This window comes from Haliaeetus albicilla, chromosome 18 (genome assembly GCF_947461875.1).
Source record: "Haliaeetus albicilla chromosome 18, bHalAlb1.1, whole genome shotgun sequence".
Lineage (NCBI taxonomy): Eukaryota > Metazoa > Chordata > Aves > Accipitriformes > Accipitridae > Haliaeetus > Haliaeetus albicilla.
Genome location: NC_091500.1, coordinates 4261935 through 4280533, shown reverse-complemented (window position 1 = coordinate 4280533; position 18599 = coordinate 4261935). Strand labels below are relative to the sequence as shown.

Here is an 18599-nt window from a genome sequence, read left to right as displayed (position 1 = left end):
AAGACAATAAAGGGTGGTGTGGGTTTTTTAATCAGATTAAGTAATAATGTGCTACAATACCCAGAAAGTGAAGCTAGACGAATTCAAACAAAAAAAGTGCACATTTTTAATAAGGATGGAAAAATTCCCAAGGAAACCATTAACCCTATGAAGGTAACAGACCTTCTACCAACTGCAGTCTTTACGCATAGCTCAGATGCACTAGGAGGACTTTATTGGCTGCATGATCTAGTGGAAGGTGTCCCTGCCCATGGCAGAGGGGTTGGAACTAGATGATCTTTAAAGTCCCTTCCCACCCAAACCATTCTATGATTCTACAATTATAGTGGCAGACATATGCTAGGTGATTACAGAGGACACTAGCTATTGATGGAAGTAGCACTGATTCTGCATTGAAGCAGTAAGAAGAGCTCACACAAATTGTTTCTGGGTTTATCACCAAAATAGGAGCCTCCATCTGAGAGACATGGACATACAGGTACAAGATCTTTTACCGTAACTCTGGCCTATTTGCAGACTTAAGAGATGAAGTCAGTGTAGAGGTGATGTACTTGTAAAGATCCTTAGCATCCCAGAGGTCAGTCAGGATGAACGTACCTGTGCTCCACCTTGGCTGCTCCAAGCTGTAAAGTTGTTGAACTGCACAGGTCTGTTTGGGCTGTCTGGCAAATATTCTGGGTACACCAGCAACCCATACCTGTTTAAGAAAGCAAGCAAAGGAGACTGTTTCTTTACAGTGCATGTATTCATGAGCACGTTTTCCTACTCAACATTTTTATATTTAAAATTTTAAATCTATAACAGTTCTCTGCATCATACCTTATCATTTAATCCAAAATCAAAAACTGGTGGTTAGCAATATTTATTTTAAGCATCTGATCACACTGGAGAGCATCCTTAAAATTTCTTTCCAAGTGATTTCAGAATTAGCCATGCCAGGGCTAACAACCAGCGTGCAGTACCACTGACAGGTGCTCTCTGCAAACCCCCACCACCATGCCCATGAGCTTTCAACCAGTGTTGGCTTCAGATGAGCCCGACATGAATCTGGACAGATAAAGCTTTTCTAGCTCTTACATTCAGCCAACTTGGAGTACGCTCCAAGTGTAAGCGCTCCCGAATGCAGTCCTTGGACTGACCTTCTCAGAGATTTTAAATCCAGATTAATACGCAGATTTCCTCAAAATTCAGGTGACTCCATCCACTGACTTTTAGCACAATATCATTTTTTTACTATCGTTTCTGGTTTAGGGAAGTACAGGCAAAAATTCTTGTGAATAGCCATTCCCGGATGCTACAGGAATAACTGTTATATGTAATGTCTGACACACAGCACCTTTTATCCCATTGGGCTGCAAAGTGCTTAGTCTGCATTTCAATCTACTTAATCAGAGGCCAAACTCTAAGGGTTGAGCATTCATGCTGCTATGACATAAGGCATCTGGAGGTAAGAAATGCCACTCCAGGTTGTCTAAGCCAGCATCATGTCTCTTACGGTGGCCTGCAGGAGGTGTTAAAGGAGGAGTGTAAGAAAGAAATCGCCTATCTGTTCTCCTGCATGCCACCCTCTTCTTCTCAAAATGCCTAGTATACTTAAAAATGAGCTTTCGATTCAACACAAGTGCATGCTTCAGTGCTTTGCTGTTAAATGGTTGATGAGGAAATGTGTTAAATGTGGCACCTTAAACTATATCAGGATCATTTAAACAAGGGAGTAAAGTGGAGGAGCTTGTTACCAGCACAGGGAAATGATGCAAGTTAACAAATTGGGCTTGTGAATTAAGAGGAAGGACCATATTGAAGCTACTAAGGAAACCATTTGCAATCAGGCATTGAAAATCAGCCCCAACCACATCACTGTCAAACACTGATTCTGCTCTGCTGTGGAGAACTCTGCTTACAGGAGAAGCAGCCCTTAAAAGGGTGCAAAATTTTACCAAAAAAAAAAAAGTCTGAAGGGAGGGGCAAAGCCTTTTCTGCTCAACACTGCAATTAAAGTTAGCACTAACATGCACAGAATGAAAATCTCCTCAACCAAAAATCCCCAAGTACCTTGTGCAGGAGTGAGCTATGTTCTCACTGAAGGACAGGAGAGGCATTTTGGATGGTCCCTCAGGGGAGAGGTGAAAGAAATAGCCATACCCAGCAGCACACACTGTGTTACCCTGCAGAGAAGCATATGCAACTGTGAAAAAAAGACTACCACAGATTTCTGGTAGTTAAAATAAACTTAAGAAAAACCCAAATTAAAATCCCAGCTGAGGTCCATTCAAATTCTGGTAAGTCTGGCTGGCAGAAGCTGGTACCTTGTTTCTGTGTCCTCATTCTCATCCTGTTTTCACTCTGTCTTTGGGCCAGTCTTAAAAAAAAAGCTGTTCTCAAGCCAGGCAACAAGTCTTGGCCAAGCAATAGAAACAAATGACAGAAAAATGGTATTGCAGTAATTCTTCAAAATGTAGGTAAGAGAAAAAGTGTGTGGAAAACTCCTTACCCCTATAAAATCCTTTCTAAGCAGGAATACAATGTCATGAAAGAAAAGTAAATCACAAACTACTCAGGTTTTTGATTTACTTCTCAATCCATACGTTTCTCATATCTCCCAAAGCAAATACAGGAAAAGGAAACAACATTGGTGCAAAAAGCGAGACCCACTAAAAGTCAAGAGAAAACAGAGAATTGCATCTTCAGGATATGTCAGTGGCTGAACAGCTAAACTTACTCAGACTTGTGGTAAATTACTTGCTTTGAGTTGTTTTTAACAGGGTAAGTGAATAACCATGGGAAGATGCGCTGTAAGTTATTGTCACTTAATATCTCTTAATGAAGAAATTATGGAGTTGCATTCTTTGTATTATTGCAAGAGGTGAAAAATAAGTGAACATAAAGTCTGCCTGGCCTTAAATTAGGAGTTTAGTACTTACAGAGTCTGTAGCAAGTGGGTTATGTGGGCTATATACAGTGGGTTAGGAGCGTTTCTACTCTAGGGAAAAAAACCTGCTCTTAACTGCTTCATTTAGACAGCAGCCAAACCTAGCTGGTTTTGGATGGTGTCCATACAGCAGCTAACGTGCGCATCTGGGCATGATCCCTCTCACCTACCTTAGATGCATACAAATTTGATGCTGAAGTCCAGGCTGATAAAGCTAGGCTCCTTTTCCAGGAAAAGAATTAGGCATAGGCATGTCCAGAGGGCAATTCTTCTGGTCTATTCTTAGATAAGATTAATTGCTCTCTGGAGGTATCCAGTTCTCTAAGGGGAGTCTAAGAGGAGCTTTACTGCAGCTGTAAGAAGAGCTTGTTCTCCAAGATCAGGACTGACACCCACCACTACCGTTCATTGGTCACCGGACAGTGTTAAAACACTAATGACTTTTGGTCCCTGATGGTCCAAATCAAAGCCAAGCCTGATGACCTAGAGGTGAAAGCCTCCATAGGGCAATTACTTTCTTCTGACCCATCCAAGACTGTTCCCCGCAGTTGTGATCTCTGACAGCTGTCAAGCAACAAAGAAGTATCAATACCCAAAGCACTGCTTTCTCTATCCCCTGGTAAAACTGCTGCTTTTTCCAAAAGTGCAGCCACAGACCCTTTTCCTTTAACAAAATACTTCTGCAGTCCGGTCACATTATTTCCAGGATCTTTTACTTGCGACTCCAATCATGCGTTCTACAGATGATTCATAAGGAAAAAAACTGCATATTTATTCAGCCAGCTAGTGGCTGGAGGGCAGGGGTTTTAGGCAAGCAGGGAATTTTGTGTGGAAATCAATTCTTTGTGGAAGTCAGTATATTACGAACGTCCGTGCAACCAAAATTCCAGAGAGAAATTACCTCCCTGAGCATGCCAAATACCTGGAGGTATGCATTGCAAGTCAGTAAAATAAAGTGGCTGACGTTTTAAGTGTCTCTTAAGCGTACAACACTGCTAATGTAAATATTTCATGAATTTCTTTTAGATAACCAGGGCTTAAACTGTTAACCTTAAAGATGACATTAAAGCTCTGGAGAGTGTGCCCAGCACAGCTCCCCCAGTTTCAGAACCTGGCAGGATGCAAGGAGTACCCCTAATGGGTCCACTTCAACGTGCACTCACCTTGCAGGAGGTTTTAGAAAAGATCTCAGTAGGGATGAAATGACGAGAAACAATCAATGCCAAACAGATGCAGCCTCACCTCTTTGGTACTGTGGAGAATGGCTGGGTTGGGTGATACTGGGAAACAAATTCATTTATCAACAGCATGACCATCAGTCACTCCTCTGACATGGAAACACTGGCTGTTCTCCACCCCGTTCATTCATTTAAGCTGTTTACCAGTCCTCAACACCATGGCAAGAAAGGAAAGGGAGGATGCTTGTTGAATTTCTTAAACCCAGTCTGGACGTTATGCATAAGCACTGCATGCTGGCTCTGGGATTTAAGGGCATTGAATCTTTATGAATAGGAAGTTACCACAAAAGGTGAAAGACCTACTGGGCCAAGAGAACCAAGAGAAGAAGATAGGAAACTACTCTTTTTTTTTTTTTTCCCCTGCACACAAAAATAAAACCAAGGATGTAGGGCATGCACTTCAGTGACAAAAAAGCCAAGATCAAAGAGGGGCATCTTCAGTTCCTCATGCTGATAGCATTTAAAAAGCACAAAACCAGCCTGCTAGTGAAATTATCTTATGACACTGAGAAGTGATAACTAGGACTTCCATATTTTATTAAAAAAAAAAAAATACTAACCTTGCAATAATCATTTTGCCCTTATACTGTATGAGTATAAAATTTTATCTAACACCCTGATTCACAAATGCACTTAAGAGCTTAAGTCAAATGGAAACCAGTGGGAATTGGGTCTCCAAATGTCTTTGTAGTCTCAGGTTTGAGTGACTGCTGTGTCCCAATTTCAACACCTTTTAGGAGACCACTGATTTTCAAGGAAATTTAAGCTCTTCAGTCACCAATGCAAATTTAAGGCTCCCAAGTAAATTGAGTAGTTATGAAAATATTATTGCAGGGCTCACTGTGGAAAGCTTAACCCATCACGCACAGAAGATGTAACACAGTCTGGACCTAGAGCTGTAATCCTTGCCTTAAAGATTGCAGCCTGTAAGTTTAAAACCAGTAATTGAAAGATGGCAATCTGAAAACAAAAAAAAAACCAAGCAGAAAACCCAACAATGACCTAACATTAAAATCTAGAGGGGGAAATTTCTATTCTGTGTCATGGCTTGGAAACCAGGCAGTAGGAAGATGAGCCTTTCCCATTACACTCTTCAAACCTTCCTATTACATTAAGATGATAAATACCGAAAAAGCAATACCCAGTTCCTGAACAATTTGACGAAATCAAAGGTGTTGAAACCCTGTAACATCGTAATTTTGGTGCTGGACCAGCACCCCTTGTATTTACTGATTATTATCGTGCTAAGAAAAAGTCCGCAAGACACAGGTGTTTTGCTTGGCAGAAGTATGACTTTTTCTCGTAATATCCATGTCCTTTCATGTCTTCTGCTGAGCACTGCTTGGTACTGTAGAACAGTAAGTGCAGCTAATAATAGTTTTAAGCTAGGCAACTTCTTCATATTTTCCTTTTGCTGCTGCAACGCCTCAAATAGCTCACTCCAAGAGACTGCCGGCAACGAGGTTTATCAGCAACCCTTCAAGGGCCATCTGCTATTCTGCCTTGAGTAGCACACCTCTGGAGAGCAGACTTAACCCTGATGTTTGGGTACACAGCCACAGCCACAGCTTTGGGCGTATCTATGAAGACACGTGAACCGAGCAAGCTAAACAAATGTGCTGAAAACCTACCACAGTCAGTTCACACATACCCGTAGAGATAATTGCAGCAAACCTTTTCAAAAGCTGAGCCACTGGCGATTGAGTAGACAGCTCCAGGGTAAGTCAGTACATGATAGTACAAAACTCTGTGTTTAGTGGAGCTGAAATTCATGTGATTCTGCCTAGTTGTTGTATTTTTTAACCATATTTGATGGTCTTAAAAATGATAAATATGCCCTTGAGGGAATTGCAGAAAAGTCCTCTCCTTCTTCCTAAGTACTATTGTCTTCATACTAACATAGGAAATGTGTTGGTCTCTTTTTCACCTTCAAATTTAGGTGCAATTCTTTCCTCTTGGAACAGAAGCCCAGGGGGCAACTAGGTCTTCACATACAGTTAATAATTGGTTTGGTTTCCATGGGTTAGCAATAGAACAGGTTAGGATTTTTTTTTTTTTTTTTTTGAGGAATATGTACTTCTGTCACAACTGAAACTGTGGTAAGAAAGGTCAGTTTCAATGAAATTCCAGACTTAAAATAGTTGAGAAGGAAAAATTATTTGAAATCATGGAAAATCATGTTTTTTCCTCATGAAACATGTAAGAGTGACTCTTTATTCTGAGATGTAAGTGACTTGAATAAGACAAAAAAAGTATGAACTAAAAGAAAGCATCAGAGAATTAGTGAACAGAAAGATTTTTACAGAGCTCAATTTTTTGATGTGAGCGTTGTTATTCTCTTAGCCTTTTAAGAGTTCAATGTTTCATCACTATTTAGAATACAGAAGCTTCTTTTTTTTTAAATCCATGTCATTTTCATAGGACTGGGAAAACATTCTCTTTCTCACCCTGGAATGCAAATCTTGGACTGTACATAACTTGTCATTTTAAAGCCAGACAGAGGTGCATTTGATATTGCTGAATTTTAGTGTGTCATCAGTCTATTAAAACTGAGATTATTTCTTTTATAATAACAGAAGTAAGAAAAAATTCTAGAGAAGCTGAGCCTAAACTTTTTTCCAGTTTTTATGAATCCATGAGTATTAGAAAATAAAACAACTTTTTCAAGTATCCCAGGATGAAGGATCTCATTGCAATATTTCATTCCACTCAAGTGCAGTAAAATTTTCAGTAATAAATTTGCCCATGAATATAATTTATTTTGTAATATGCACTTGTTTTAATATCCCATCACAAGCACAGTTTCTGACACCTCAGCCAAGAAGCAAATGCTATGTATATGATCTCCCAGATAAATGAAGCTCCATATCTTTCTGATATCGTTGATTAGAAAGGAAATGTTATGTTTTATACCTGAACTTCTCACCTTGATGTGATTGTCAGGAGCTGTGACGTAGATCCCTGCTGGTGACAGTGTCTCAATGTTGGATAAACCATCTGTTCCAGAAAGGCCAGTCACTATGTTGTTACTGACTCTGTTCCCCTCTTCCAGTCCCTCTCCTTTAAAAAAAAATATAAAAATACATAAGAAAAGGAAAAAAGAGAGGAAAAAAAATAGAAAGAAAGAAAAAAATGAAAAAAGAAACAGAAATGTAAATATAGCTGGAAAACCTCCATTATGCAAGTCACAGAACTTGCTGAGTTTTGCCCTGGCTGCTTTGCTGGCATGGCCCACCTGGGAATTAGCTTTCCCTGCTAACTGTCCCTGGGTAAATCACTGTTTGAAAAGCACTTAGAAAGCTGTGTTTAACACACAGAAAGCAGCTGTGAGGTGGTCAAAGACTGACATGACTACTCAACACAGTGGTGCACAGCATGGAGAGGGAAAGGCTGTGTGCTTCAGAAATGTCAAGAGACCACAAGCACGATCTGATCAACATTGTAAATATGATAAAAAGCAGTTTCTGCCACAAAGAGCTTGCACTCTAATGAGATAAAAACAATCAGGGAAAGGAATACTACAATACATACTCTACAAAGAGGCAATAGAGACCATGATTTTGCAATTCAATATGAACAAGGCCCTGTATCAGGTGTTATATATTAATATAACACCAGTCATACTGTACTCCAGGTTTATGGAGCAAATGAATAAAGGAAATATTGTAAAGAACATATACAGTTGGAAAAAGAGAGACTCAGAGTGGGGAAGCATAGCCATGCTTCTGGCAGTACTAGAATTCAAAGTTGTATCTATCTCCTCTGTCTCCATCCACTGCCCTACTTACATCTAAGAAAATTTCTAAATAGACTTAAAAACACCTGGTGCAGCTCTGCACAAAAGTGGGGCGTTTGCATCCATAAGCAATGAAGTATGAGAAGAAAAAGGAAAAATCAATCAAAAAATTGATCACACAACTCAGAGTCATGGGGTGCCCCATATCTAGGAACAGTATTGAAATAGGAATTAAAAAAAAAGAAATATCCTTTTGAACTACACCATGAAGAAATGTGCCATCCAACGGCAAAAAGTGGACAGCTGCATACAGGTCAAGCCCGAATAAGGACACATCATATGTCCGCCCGCTCTGGCGTTTTGGAAGCAGAATACAAAGTGGATCATCTCTGTTTGGCCCACATCAGGAGCAAATTAAATCTATTTAGTTTTGTTTATCAAACATAAATTATTATCTTCAACTATACCTGCTCAAGTTCTATTCCAAATACAGATCCTTTCCACAATCATCATTACCCCACATATAAGCTACTTGCCAGGAAAACCTATGTATTTTTGTTCAGGGAATGGCAGCAATTATTTCTAGCCTTCCTCTCAGTCTTTTGAGCCTTTCTCCATTTTTGGAACAAGATTCGTTTAGGAAATATTTCCTTTCCAGGCTGTATTTACTACAAACAATGCCACTACCAGAGCATGAACAGGATCCTAAAGCCGTCCTTTTGACAGCCATTTAGGTTTTCGAGGTGGGATAAGAGGTCTTGGCTTCCAAGCTGAGACCTGGTGTGTCAATTAATTTTAAGCCCAGAGCGACTTTTTATGACTGTCTTGCAAACCCCCTGAAAATAAGGGGTTTAGATGAAATCACTGAGGGAGTCCAATTCTAGAGCTGCAAATAGCCAGCTATAATAAATATTCCTTCACAGGCAACAAAATGATATATAAATTCATCCATCAGACCCTCTGGAGCTGCTGACAGTGAAGCCATTAAAGACATCTTGGGGATAAGGTGTATTCAGGCTGAAACTTCAGTGGAAACATTCAGCCTCAGCACAGAGTCCTTTAACTCAGACACGTGTCCTAGCATGAGTGAGCTGAGGCATGCCGGCAGGTTGGAGATCTTGTTCTGCTTCCCCACGGCCTCAAGGCCTCTGTGTATCACCTTGGGCAAGCCGTTGCATCCCTCCGAGCCACGTCTCTTCCTCTGCAAGATGTGTACAATCACTCTCATTTTATAGTCTCCTCTGTTTAAATCCTAATCTATCACTTCTCATTATGTTTATATACAGGACCTAGCATAGGGACTCGCTGTGTGTGTGGAACTGCAGGATCAGGACTGATGGCTTTTTTTTTCCTCCTCTGTTTATCTTAAAATTGGTCATTTTTATCCCATCTCTGACAGAAAACAAAAATCAAGCTCTATCTTTAGGTATTCAGGCAACATGAGATCCCAGCAGAAGATGCTGCAAGTCAGTCTCCTGATGGTTAGTTAGGAGAAATATTTTGTTGTTTAACATTTTTGTTGCTCCAAGCTCCAATTTATTTAAGTGCTAAATCCTCTGCTTAACTTTTAACATATGTTTTCACTCCATTATCTTTGATGTCAAATGACTGAAGTTAAAGGTAAGTATGCTCCTAAATGCCTCGCTGAACTGGGGTCTTAAATATTGCATAATGGTCTTCTTCCAAAGACACATAAATCAATGCTCTAAAAAAAAAAAAAAATCTCCTTCCACTTGTACACTGCAAAAAAAAGGATCCAGATCAAGTGAAGACTGACCTGAACAAACAGAGAGTGTATGGTCAAATGGAAATAACTGCTAGGAGTTGCATGTGGAATTGTGGGAGCTTTATTCCAGATTCACCGATACCAGAAAGTGCAGAAGATGTGGTTAATGTTCTCAGAGTACAGTTAAGGATCTGCCATTCTTTCCTCCAAAGACATTTTCATGCAGATGATAATCAGCAGATGTTGCTGTTACATGTAGGATAAGTATTTTCCTACTTCACTTACCCAGTAGAAGCCCATGGCCTGAAATGTTGTAGAAAATATTACTGTCCACACTAAGGTTTGAGATCCCGGTCAGATGGAGTCCTTGGCCAAAGGAGTCCAAAACACAACAGCCATGTATGTAAGAGTCTGGAAAGAAATGAGTGCTGTCAGCAAAAAGCACGCTGCAGCCTGAAGGTTGGGAGAGTTTTATATTAGCTCCTCATCATTTGATGTTGTGCAATTAATCCTTTTGGCTCTCGTGAGACTGCTCAGTTGCAGCTGCCCACCCTTGCTCACCTGGCAGATCTTTGCCAGCAGGAACATTTCAGAAGGGCAGCGAGGACAGGGTAGGTATCTTGTACACCTTGTCTAGCCAGGCGTGGTGACCTGCCCACTCTACTCCAGCATCATGGCTAGTGCTGCCCTCTCTCACCAGATCGTCACTCAATGATGAAGATGGCATCGGGAAGGCAGAAGTGTGAGTTAGCTGGAGGGGAAAGTCCCATCCAGTACCCTTAAAACATTATTCGAGCCCACCTAACTTGCTCCCATCACCACCAGTCTTCAGAGATCTCATTGCCACTTCCACAGAGACGAATTTTGCACTTACCAGTGACAAAGCCAAAAGAACTTACTATTTTCTTTAATTTTCAGGTGATAGAATTAAATTTTGACCTATGCTACTGAACAGCCTTGAGCCACCTCTGGGCTCCCTCACAGTATATTAGTGCTCTCATTTTCAGAGCTAGAAGTAGCATGCCAACTCAGAGGTGTGGCATAAAAATGAAATACTATTTTAGGAAGAAGCTGCCCAGAGATGCAGAGGAACTAAATCAGCTTAAAGCACTCCATCACGTTTCACTTGGGATTAGACTACAGGTGAGGTTTTCTGACATTTACGAATCCAATTTGTCAACTGACTCGAGGGCTTAGAAGGCTTTTGAGGATATCTGCCCCAGCTTTGGGTAGAAAAAAGTGGACATTTGAGATCATTCCATCCCACCTCCAGTGCAGACATCTCACCTGCCATCTGTGCGTTACCAGCAACAGTCAGGGCACTGCAGCGCTGCCGAAATGCTTGGCCCATGTGGCGGAACTGGACCCCCTCCATCCAGAGCCGACTGGCTTCTCCCTGGAAGGCCTCCACAATCAGGACAGCCCCCAGGTCCCGAGACCCCAGCTGCCTCTCACTTCGCTTGTACAGACACCTGGAGCTACCTAGAATACAACCCGACAAGAGCTGTCAGCGTTACTTCTCCATGGTGACCATGGGATGTGCTGAGTGCCCCAAGCAACGTCATGAGACCCACCACATCGACTCAGTGAGACTCCATCTCCAGCAGTGATCTTAAACATGGGCCCAAAGACAAATAGCCACAGCATATTTCATACTCCCTCTAAATACTCTCATGTTTCCTTCCCTAAGAGTCTGGACATTTTTCGAGGAACATATATTAAAACCAGCAGGAAGCTCTGGTAGTTTTATGCCTTGGAAAGTTTCTTGTATTCAATTTTAAATAGTCCTACGCATGGGGAAGATGGATTTGACATTGATTTACCTTGGGTGAGGTTCTTGAAAAGGAGATTGGGCACGGATGTACTGAACTAAATTGAAGTGAGAACATTTTGAAATTTCTTTAAAACTCTTGCTCTCCCCACTGTCCCTGCAGATGGGCGAGGAACTCTTACTACCCACAGTCTGAAGACAAGGGAAGTAAATCGTAGGGCTGGAGAAGAAATCGAGATTCCTGAAAGGCATCCTTCCATGGGTCTCTGCTTAGGTTATTTTGGTGCAAGGGGATTCAGGCTACAGATGTGCAACTTGGGTTTGTTCAGTGGAGGTGCAGAGGGCATTTCAAATTCTGGCACTGCCTGCTTATGTTCAGTAATGCTCATTTTTCTTTTAAAGAAGGTAAATTAACCACAGAAAACACTGCCCACTCATCTTCTGGTGACTCCTCTGAGAAATCCTCCTATCCTTTAACTCAAATAAAAACCTCAAACGGTTAGCACATTTCAGAGACTATATTTATGAGTTCCACAGAAAATGGACCATAAATCTATGAGTAATATAAGCAGTTGGCTGCTGGATTTCAAATGAAGTCTTGTGTCACAGTCTGAAAGCCCAAGGCATTTTATTTTTAAAGGAAACCTTACAACTGGGTTGCCAGATAACCTAACTCTCCTCAAATTATAATAACTGTGTCTGATTCTGCTTCCTCATCAGCTGGTGTAAATCAGGAAGCCACCTGTAAAACTTCATGGTGTTTCATACAGATAAAAGTAAAGGAGAACCGAGATACCTAGTATTGTTTCACCAGTGTTACTATACGCTACAAGAAACCATCACCTGTTTTTTTCCCTTGATATCCCTAAACACTGAACAACATCTCAATATTTTACACTAAAGAGTACAAACAGCATTGGGCTGTTTTGTTTTCACTTCTTCTTAAAGTGACTAAATAGTAAACACAATTAAAAATTTAATATATTATGTACACTGAAGCATGTTTTCAGAAGATACTTTCTTTCCTACACCCTTAGGCTCAGGCAAAACTAAAGGGTCTTTCCCAAGATGACTTGAAACAACAATGTGAAAATAATACATCGGAGATATTACAATGAAATGCAATTCAGCTCCCAAGACTTCACACTTCAATGTCAAACAATGTTTGGAAAGATAAACTCACTTTCCTGGTGCTGGTATGTCTCAAAGTTACCCTATTAAGAAAGATTTTTAATGCACAGTGATACCACAATGTGATTTTAATGGAGCAATTTTCCTCCTCAGCACATTTCTGTGAAAAAAAGACCTCCTTACCTTGTGTAACACCTGCTTTGGTACACTGTCTGAGGTGTGACATCCTCTCCACTGTGATATTTCCTTGAACAACAACCCTTCTGCTAATCAGGGCCACCACAGCACTCAGAGGCAGACTTTGGCCATTCACCCATTCCTCTCCAACGCTGTGGGAGTACCTAGAGAAAGACAAAAAAGGCACAAAAGCATCTGCACCTGCCAGATGGCAAGAATGATGTTTACCCTCAGCTTATGACTCCAACTGCCCACATCCAGAGCTGGGTTCACTCCTCACCACAGACAGTGGCATATCCAGTGTACCTATGTATATTGGCTAGATATACTGTTCCTTGGCTGATGCTTATTTTCATCCTTCTGTCTCTCAAGCTCAAAAATTTTCCTTAGATTATGTATGTTTACACCAAAATATTTCAGTCTGAATTTCCTTCATCTTCCCAAAACATATTTTGGTGAAAAACATTAGTATTTTCTTCCTCAAGCCCCAGATATTTCTGAAAATGATACCATTAATCTTCCTGGGCACTGGAGTTGGGTTGCCTCCCAAATAGCTAACATGTTTCAACACTGGGGCTCCAGGTGATGATGATAAGGAGCACAGTTTGTCCAAGATCTACATGTACAGAAGACAAAGAGAGCATAAGGCTCACTGAAAACACAAAAGCAGTACTTCCAAACTGAAGTAATTCACTTTGAGTGTGGTGTTAATCATCTTAAGTAAATCAGTCAAGAAGGGAGGATTTTTATTTTTTTTCTTTTTTAACAGAAGTCAGACTCTTTTTGTGAAACAACTGCAGCTTCTGAAGAATTAACTATGCCAGAAAATCTTTGTCAACCCTATGCCACTTGTCTGTACTGGCCATCGGTGTTTTCTGCTTCAAAGGTTTTCTGAGTTCATGGTTATGATACAAAATTTAAACATAGTCAGAAACATTCAGGACTGAACGTCCACTAGCTTTAGGGAGAGTGAGGAACCAAAATATCTCTGACCACTTTTGTTAAAGGGATTTATATAGTTATTATGTCCCACAGGAAACTGCAAATCCTCACCTTGATGAAATTTTCCCCTGGTTTAGCTCTCTGCTATAGAAATCCCCTTGGCCCTTGAAAGTGTACCTGAGCGGTGATCTAAGGTACAGCTCTGTGTTGTTCACAGACTCAATAACAGCCACTTCTTCTTGCTGCTGTCCATCTCCAAGGCCCGTCCTTCCCACCATGATTTCATCACCGGGTTGCCAGTCAACAGGTTCCTGAAGCACTAGTAGTCTATCATTAGCATGAGCTGATGATTTCAAGTGTGTGAAAGCTACTTTGGGCATCCAGCCTGGGGGGGGGGGGGGGGAAGAAAAAAAAAAAGGCAAGTCAATCAACATAAAAAACCCAGGAGCTGCATGCTTGGAAAACACTGCCTCACTGGGATGATCCCACAGTCATTCATTTCTTTTTGATGCTGTGTAGGAGAGACAGGATTAATGCTAGAAAATAGGATTTGTGCACATCTGCTTGGATCAGAAGTGCAGCGCTTTCCAAACAATATCTTCATTTCATATCTTTTGTCTTTATTGGTCCCAAAAAGCTGAAAAAACATGCTGGAAAGAAGTTTACTCAACAGGCAGTGGGAGCTGAGGTTCAGTTTCCTTCCTCCAAAGTGGCTTCTCTATATGAGAAACTCTCTTCTAAGCACCCTTTATAACCAAGGGAGACAACCAGTCTCTGCAGGGACCATTCTCCTTCTCTGAATGAGAAGAGCACTTTGAATTATCAGATACACCAGCCAAGCGACCACAACAATGTGCAGTGAATCTAGGCTCACAAGCAACTTGTGTTCACAAAAACACATGCTTCTATCAGTAACATTTCAGTGACATATGGAAAGACAAATATCGCCAGTTTCAAAAACTTTTAAGAGTGATTACAGATTGCTCAGGTAGCAACACAAGGTCATCTCAAAACTGTCTCAAATGGAGGATCCAAAACGAGGGGTCATTTTTTGAAATCTTGGGTTAAGTGGCTTAAACATTTCTTATGAGAAGAATATGCTTCAGCCTTTTTCATCCAAAAGCAGAAATAACATCACATGTTATTTTAAATCTTGTAATTTTGATTTTTTTCCAGAAAACTCAAATCTCAGAAAATACTGCTGAAACATATTCTTGGTGAGGCCTTAGTCTGGCTAGACTCAAAAACATATTTTCAACTTTAAGGTGAAGGCGAGGTGAAGGTCACGTAACATCCCTTGGGGTGGGGATGGGACACAGGTTTGGCAAGCAGCATGAATACACAGGTCAGCACGACTGCAAGATGAAGAAGAACCCCTTGCATCAGCAGCCTTAGGCCACCACTGGAAGGCAATAGCAAAGTTGCAACCGAAGTTTCCCAAAATCCCTCCTCTTCATGTCTCAAGCCTTCAAAAGACTGATTAACAAATAAGAAGGCAGTGACAGCTTAAAGAAAAAAAAAAAAAACTAAAACATGAGAAGTGTTATATGCTTGCTATTCAAGGACTGTTTAGATTATGTGTACTCAAGGTAAAGCTTATCTAGTTTAAGATTCTGATTACAATAGAGGATGCTTAAGGAATATTTGGATAATAGTCAAGGCATCAGATAATGGACATTTCAGAGTCACAGATTTGTTAATGAAGGGCATACATCCTCCTTCTGCATTGAGAAAATGAGGGGTTGCCAAGAGAAACAAAGACCCTGGTGTCCTCAGATGAGGCATGCCCATAGGAGGACAAAAGGAGGAGGGGGATTCTTCCCCAAATGACCCCTGAAGATCACCAGAGACCCCTGCGCAGGCATAGAAGACTCTGGGATGATTGCTCAAGAGAACACCATGTCATGCTTGCTCAACATAATGAATATGCCATAGTTAGGTGGAACATACGTATTAGATAAGCGTGGTGTTTTAACTAGAGTATGCAAGTATGGACTGAAAACCTCAGAAGGGGTGCTCGATTTGTGGAAATATTCCACCTTGCACCTTGTGCAGAATAAAGCAATGTCTTCTCTCTAAACATACTTTGTGTGTTGCGGGAGTTACTTTCTGATCAGGTAGCAATACTACCAAGTCTGTGTACGACAAGCCCCAGCAATGAAACATCTTGCCATTTCACCCTCCCATCTTCACTTCATGAAGTTTGCTTTAAGTCTTGACATGTCTTTTTGCCTCGGTCCTGTGAGATCCAACACACTGAACGCCATCCGGGGACAACACGTACCTCACACACCCACCTTTAGTACATTTTTCCTTCCCTCCTTTGCAGTAGATCATAATTTACCTTTAGCCCTGCTGTGGTTTCAGCCCAGCCGGTAACAAAGCACCACGCAGCTGCTCGCTCACCTCCCCCCGGCCATGGTGGGATGAGGAGAAAATATAAAGGCAGGCTTGTGGGTTGAGATAAGGACAGGGAGGGATCACTCACCACTTACGATCACGGGCAAAAGACAGGCTCAACTTGGGGAAGGAACAAAATCAACTTAATTTACTAACGATCAAATCAGAACAAGGCTATTAGGAAGTAAAACCCGACCTGAGAACACCTTCCTCCAGCCCTCCGGCCTTCCCGCCTCAGGCCCACTCCCGGTTCTCTCTCCCTGGGGAACAGGGGCTGGGGGCTGGGGTCGGTTCCTCACCCCTTGTCTCTGCCGCTCCTTCCTCCTCAGGGGGAGCAGGACTCCACGCTCGGGCCCTGCTCCGGCGTGGGCTCCTCTCTCCCCGGGCTGCAGGTGGGCCTCCGGTCCCCCGCTCCCCTCCAGGGGCTGGGGGGGACAGCCTGCCGCCTCACCGCGGGCTGCGGGGGCATCAACATCCTCCCCTCCTTCCTCACTCACCTCAGGATCTGCACAGGGGTTCCTCTCACGTTCCAATCCCCCTACTCCCTGCAGGTTCCCCTTCTTAAATCCGATCTCCCAGAAGCGCTACCGCCGTCGCTGAGGGGCTCGGCCTGGGCCAGCGGCAGGTCCGACTTGGAGCCTGTGAGAAGTTTCTAGCAGATTCTCACAGGAGCCGGCCCTGCGGCCCCTCTACCACTACCAAAACCCCACCACACAAACCCAAAACAAGCCCACAACAAGTTACTGCCCTCCCTGGTCGGACTATAGAAAAGTAGCAACACCAGAAATCACTGAAGGTAGAAGTTGCATCCAATAAATCGTTGTGAAATTACTTTAAGCAAGCTTCTCTCTCTCTCCATATCCTGTTTCACTTTCTCGTTGTTTATAATCTAGTGTCCCAATTCTTACCTTAATGAAGATGGAAATAAGGAGCAGCACCTCCAAGTCAATAAATTCACAGCAGAATGAAAAAGGGAAGAATCAAGTCTTTATACTCTGTCATCTTGAAGTATATTTGAGCACCTGCTCTGTATGCCAGTGATGGTCATCTAAACGTAGCTGAGATACTTCTGGCTTACTATATTTTCTTTTTTTTCTCAAATCAGACTTGAAATTTGTCAATTTACAGCTAAGCAGATCTCCCAGACATCCTTCACTTAATGTGCTTCAGTTCATATCATGGAACTGTTTTGGAATGCATCAAATGGATTTCCCTCAGGTGAAACTAATGCAGAAACTCTGGTTGCAGAAACTTTGCAGCTCAGAAAGCCAACCGTATCCTGGGTTGCATCAAAAGCAGCATGACCAGCAGGTCGAGGGAGGGGATTCTCCCTCTCTACTCCACTCTCGTGAGACCCCACCTGGGGTTCTGTGTTCAGCTCTGGGGCCCCCAATATGAGAAGAACATGGACCTGTTGGAGCGAGTCTAGAGGAGGGACACAAAGATGGTCAGAGGGCTGGAGCACCTCTGCTATGAGGACAGGCTGAGAGAGTTGGGGTTGTTCAGTCTGGAGAAGAGAAGGCTCTGGGCAGACCTTACAGCCGCTTAAAGGGGGCTGACAAGAAAGCCAGAGAGGGAATTTTACAAGGGCCTGTAGTGATAGGACAAGGGGTAATGGCTTTAAACTGACAGAGGGTAGATTTAGATCAGATGTAAGGAAGAAGCTCTTCACTGTGAGGGTGGTGAGGCACTGGAACAGGTTGCCTAGAGAAGTTGTGGCTGCCCCATCCCTGGAAGTGTCCAAGGCCAGGTTGGATGGGGCTTTGAGCAACCTGATCTAGTGGAAGGTGTCCCTGCCCAGGGCAGGGGGCTTGGAACTAGATGATCTTTAAGGTCTCTTCCAACCCATACCATTCTATGACTCTATGATAAGCTGTAATGCAGTAGGACATATAATACACTTTGGACACTAATGGAACCAGGCTAGAATGACCCTACAGTAACCCCCAAAACACATACAGTGTGGTGCCTGCATCCTCAGCACCTATATCATTCACTCTACAGACCTGCTTCTATCGGGCCACACAGTTTTCTGATGTAGACATAACCAAAGCGCACCTTGCACCATTCACAAGCACAGACATCAAAGATTTTCCCTGTGAGACCTCATCCTCAACACAGCTTTAGCCAGCTCAAAAAAAAACCCTCTTGATATCAGCCTATGTGCATTCTTTTACTAGCAGCAGTCTCATCATCTTTATTCATTTACCTTCTTTCATTGAGAGATCCTCGTGAATTTTTAGGACTCACATAAAAGCGAACGACTGACAGCAGCCATCTGCATGTTGAGCAGCAGACAATTTTTCTCCAGCTCTGGACATTTTGTTTATAGTACTGATTTGTGTGCATGTGTTAATGTGTGCTTGCATGCATCTGTGGCCAGACACACAACTGACTCCCATTGTGTACATCTGTCACACACATACTACAGCAGCACTGCTGGGCAACAACTCTCATCATTAAGAAGTGCAAACCACCATTCTGCATTCAAAATATGCTCTAATGGAAAAGGCTTGTTTCAAGCTTTTTTCCTCTTCCAAGTTCTGAAA

The 18599-nt window shown here is 42.2% G+C and overlaps 1 protein-coding gene across 1 annotated transcript in view; it reads right to left on the bottom strand.

The window, feature by feature from the left end:
• PKHD1 (PKHD1 ciliary IPT domain containing fibrocystin/polyductin) overlaps positions 1 to 18599 on the bottom strand; it is a 261269-nt gene that overhangs the window by 131249 nt on the left and 111421 nt on the right. Inside the window, exons 37-43 of the mRNA XM_069805584.1 lie at positions 13828 to 14035; positions 12715 to 12872; positions 10917 to 11111; positions 9915 to 10040; positions 7094 to 7227; positions 2053 to 2165; positions 598 to 697 (exon numbers count right to left, since the gene is read on the bottom strand). Of these exons, the coding sequence (XP_069661685.1) occupies positions 598 to 697; positions 2053 to 2165; positions 7094 to 7227; positions 9915 to 10040; positions 10917 to 11111; positions 12715 to 12872; positions 13828 to 14035 (1034 nt within the window). The remainder of the gene's footprint in view (positions 1 to 597; positions 698 to 2052; positions 2166 to 7093; positions 7228 to 9914; positions 10041 to 10916; positions 11112 to 12714; positions 12873 to 13827; positions 14036 to 18599) is intronic.